Below are 5,000 nucleotides of genomic sequence, written 5' to 3'. Positions count from 1 at the left end.
AGGACAGTCGGTGATGAAGTCACACTCTGGGTTCGGCTTCTTCAGACACGTCCCGTCAGCACACACATACGTTCTGTCTGTACACTGTACACCTAGAGACACACACATACGTCTGGTCTGTACACTGTACACCTAGAGACACACACATACGTCTTGTCTGTACACTGTACACCGAGAGACACACACATACGTCCTGTCTGTACACTGTACACCTAGAGACACACACATACGTCTTGTCTGTACACTGTACACCGAGAGAGACACACACATTATGTATCAATACACCACAAACCTGTACACACACACACATACGTCTTGTCTGTACACTGTACACCTAGAGACACACACACATTATGTATCAATACACCACAAACTTGTACACACACACACACACACACACACACACAGTTACCCTCTGTGCAGTTCTCTTCATCCATGGCCTCAAGGCAGTCTGGGTGCTGGTCACACACCTTGAAGTAGTCGACACACTGACTGTCCTCTGGACACTGGTACTGGGCTATACACACTGGGACACACACACAAATTGAGTGTCAATCAATCAGCCATTTGGTGCTAATGATATATGTTATATTATTTTGATTGTCCCTAACCTGAAACAGGTTTTTTAACATTTTTATAATTACTAATATATTTATTTTAATTGTTGAATGTTCCTCTCATCTCGCTAGATGTCATTGAATAATGTATGAAGACATTTTTAGTTCCACAGGGATTTCCAGTGAGGATTTGGCCTTTTGAACAATCATAGCTACATGCACGAGGCTCAATGAAATGTAAATGCATTATAAATGTTTCACAATTTGAATGTTCTGAATGTGTTTTAGCTTGTTAAACTGACCACAGTTCCTCTCGTCCAGTCCGTTGGGGCAGTCTTTGATGCCGTCACAGGATGGAACACACAGACCATTTAGAGTACACAGGAACTGACCAGGACAGGCTGCAACACACAGACCATTTAGAGTACACAGGAACTGACCAGGACATGCTGCAACACAGAGATAATTTAGAGTACACAGGAACTGACCAGGACAGGATGGAACACACAGATCATTTAGAGTACACAGGAACTGACCAGGACAGGCTGCAACACACAGACCATTTAGAGTACACAGGAACTGACCAGGACATGCTGCAACACACAGATCATTTAGAGTACACAGGAACTGAGCAGGACAGGATGGAACACACAGACCATTTAGAGTACACAGGAACTGACCAGGACATGCTGGAACACACAGATCATTTAGAGTACACAGGAACTGACCAGGACAGGCTGCAACACACAGATCATTTAGAGTACACAGGAACTGAACAGGACAGGATGGAACACACAGACCATTTAGAGTACACAGGAACTGACCAGGACAGGCTGCAACACACAGACCATTTAGAGTACACAGGAACTGACCAGGACAGGATGGAACACACAGACCATTTAGAGTACACAGGAACTGACCAGGACAGGATGGAACACACAGACCATTTAGAGTACACAGGAACTGACCAGGACAGGCTGCAACACACAGACCATTTAGAGTACACAGGAACTGACCAGGACAGGCTGCAACACACAGACCATTTAGAGTACACAGGAACTGACCAGGACAGGCTGCAACACACAGACCATTTAGAGTACACAGGAACTGACCAGGACAGGCTGCAACACACAGACCATTTAAAGTACACAGGAACTGACCAGGACAGGCTGCAACACACAGACCATTTAGAGTACACAGGAACTGACCAGGACATGCTGGAACACACAGACCATTTAGAGAACCCAGGAACTGACCAGGACAGGATGGAACACACAGACCATTTAGAGTACACAGGAACTGACCAGGACAGGCTGCAACACACAGACCATTTAGAGAACACAGGAACTGACCAGGACAGGATGGAACACACATACAATTTAGAGTACACAGGAACTGACCAGGACAGGATGGGACACACAGACCATTTAGATAACCCAGGAACTGACCAGGACAGGATGGAACACACAGACCATTTAGAGTACACAGGAACTGACCAGGACATGCTGCAACACACAGACCATTTAGAGAACCCAGGAACTGACCAGGACAGGATGGAACACACAGACCATTTAGAATACACAGGAACTGACCAGGACAGGATGGAACACACAGACCATTTAGAGAACCCAGGAACTGACCAGGACAGGATGGAACACACAGACCATTTAGAGAACCCAGGAACTGACCAGGACAGGATGGAACACACAGACCATTTAGAGTACACAGGAACTGACCAGGACAGGCTGCAACACACAGACCATTTAGAGAACACAGGAACTGACCAGGACAGGATGGAACACACATACCATTTAGAGTACACAGGAACTGACCAGGACAGGATGGGACACACAGACCATTTAGATAACCCAGGAACTGACCAGGACAGGATGGAACACACAGACCATTTAGAGTACACAGGAACTGACCAGGACAGGCTGCAACACACAGACCATTTAGAGAACCCAGGAACTGACCAGGACAGGATGGAACACACAGACCATTTAGAATACACAGGAACTGACCAGGACAGGATGGAACACACAGACCATTTAGAGAACCCAGGAACTGACCAGGACAGGATGGAACACACAGACCATTTAGAGAACCCAGGAACTGACCAGGACAGGATGGAACACACAGACCATTTAGAGAACCCAGGAACTGACCAGGACAGGCTGGAACACACAGACCATTTAGAGAACCCAGGAACTGACCAGGACAGGATGGAACACACAGACCATTTAGAGAACCCAGGAACTGACCAGGACAGGATGGAACACACAGACCATTTACACACAGGATGACCATTTAGAGAACACAGGAACTGACCAGGACAGGATGGAACACACAGACCATTTAGAGTACAGGAACTGACCAGGACAGGATGGAACACACAGACCATTTAGAGAACCCAGGAACTGACCAGGACAGGCTGGAACACACAGACCATTTAGAGAACCCAGGAACTGACCAGGACAGGATGGAACACACAGACCATTTAGAGAACCCAGGAACTGACCAGGACAGGATGGAACACACAGACCATTTAGAGAACCCAGGAACTGACCAGGACAGGATGGAACACACAGACCATTTAGAGAACCCAGAAACTGACCAGGACAGGATGGAACACACAGACCATTTAGAGTACACAGGAACTGACCAGGACAGGATGGAACACACAGACCATTTAGAGAACCCAGGAACTGACCAGGACAGGCTGGAACACACAGACCATTTAGAGAACCCAGGAACTGACCAGGACAGGATGGAACACACAGACCATTTAGAGAACCCAGGAACTGACCAGGACAGGATGGAACACACAGACCATTTAGAGAACCCAGGAACTGACCAGGACAGGATGGAACACACAGACCATTTAGAGAACCCAGGAACTGTCCAGGACAGGATGGAACACACAGACCATTTAGAGAACCCAGGAACTGACCAGGACAGGATGGAACACAAGAACACACCTTCACCCTAACCTTCACCCTAACTCTAGGTCTGAGGTCAAACCCTTGACCAATGTCTGTCATCCAGGCCCCAGACTCACGATCTGATTGGTTAAACAGACAGACAGTCTGTAGAGAAAGATTACCTATAGCACCTTCACCCTAACTCTAGGTCTGAGGTCAAACCCTTGACCAATGTCTGTCATCCAGGCCCCAGACTCACGATCTGATTGGTTAAACAGACAGACAGTCTGTAGAGAAAGATTACCTATAGCACCTTCACCCTAACTCTAGGTCTGAGGTCAAACCCTTGACCAATGTCTGTCATCCAGGCCCCAGACTCACGATCTGATTGGTTGAAGAGGCTGTAGTGGACCTGGAGTCCAGGCCCTGTGATTGACACCTCGGACGTCATGACAACTCTGGTTGCCGTGGAGAGGAGGTAGAGGCGCTCAGCATACGGCTGGAGACCTCTCGTCCCACAGAACCTGAGGCAGAGACACAGGTCAAATTATACAGATCAAACATGTGTGTGTGTGTGTGTGTGTGTGTGTGTGTGTGTGTGTGTGTGTGTGTGTGTGTGTGTGTGTGTGTGTGTGTGTGTGTGTGTGTGTGTGTGTGTGTGTGTGTGTGTGTGTGTGTGTGTGTGTGTGTGTGTGTGTGTGTGTACCTGCGGTTCTGTACCATCCACTGTCCCTGTGTACAGGCCTGGTTATAGTTGGCCCTGCTCAGCTCATAACCTTCATACTCCAGTGATAGTCCATAGTCTGCAGAGGGCACCTAGGACACACACACACACACAGAGAGAGAGAGATACAGACAGACAGACAGACAGACAGACAGACAGACAGACAGACAGACAGACAGACAGACAGACAGACAGACAGACAGACAGACAGACAGACAGACAGACAGACAGACATCAAATGGAATACAGCAGAATAAAACAGAATGGTCCCATGTTATGACTTGTTAGAAACAGTAGAAGACAGTAGCAGACAATATAATACAATAGAATATAGTAGAAGACAGTAGATGACAATATAAGACAGTAAAAGACAGTAGATGACAGTAAAAAAACAGTAGATGACAGTAGCAGACAGTATAATACAATAGAAGATAGTAGAAGACAGTAGAAGACAATATAAGAGTAGAAGACAGTAGCAGACAATATAAGACAGTAGTTGACAATATAAGACAGTAGCATACAGTAGAAGACAATATAAGAGTAGAAGACAGTAGATGACAATATAAGACAGTAGTTGACAATATAAGACAGTAGCATACAGTAGAAGACAATATAAGAGTAGAAGACAGTAGATGACAATATAAGACAGTAGAAGACAGTAGCATACAGTAGAAGACAGTAGAAGACAGTAGAAGACAGTAGCATACAGTAGAAGACAGTAGAAGACAGTAGCATACAGTAGAAGACAGTAGAAGACAGTAGAAGACAGTAGCATACAGTAGAAGACAGTAGAAG

The 5,000-nt window shown here is 46.3% G+C and overlaps 1 protein-coding gene across 1 annotated transcript in view; it reads right to left on the bottom strand.

The window, feature by feature from the left end:
* The window catches only part of LOC115143543 (transmembrane protease serine 6), a 19,239-nt gene that overhangs the window by 5,160 nt on the left and 9,079 nt on the right, over window positions 1–5,000 (bottom strand). Inside the window, exons 10-14 of the mRNA XM_065001299.1 lie at window positions 4,188–4,297; window positions 3,863–4,005; window positions 860–958; window positions 413–526; window positions 1–92 (exon numbers count right to left, since the gene is read on the bottom strand). The exon at window positions 1–92 is cut by the window's left edge and continues 25 nt beyond it. Of these exons, the coding sequence (XP_064857371.1) occupies window positions 1–92; window positions 413–526; window positions 860–958; window positions 3,863–4,005; window positions 4,188–4,297 (558 nt within the window). The remainder of the gene's footprint in view (window positions 93–412; window positions 527–859; window positions 959–3,862; window positions 4,006–4,187; window positions 4,298–5,000) is intronic.

Source organism: Oncorhynchus nerka, linkage group LG15 (assembly GCF_034236695.1).
Source record: "Oncorhynchus nerka isolate Pitt River linkage group LG15, Oner_Uvic_2.0, whole genome shotgun sequence".
NCBI lineage: Eukaryota > Metazoa > Chordata > Actinopteri > Salmoniformes > Salmonidae > Oncorhynchus > Oncorhynchus nerka.
The sequence above is the reverse complement of the archived record's forward strand: the minus strand, read 5'-3'. Positions and strand labels throughout refer to the sequence as shown.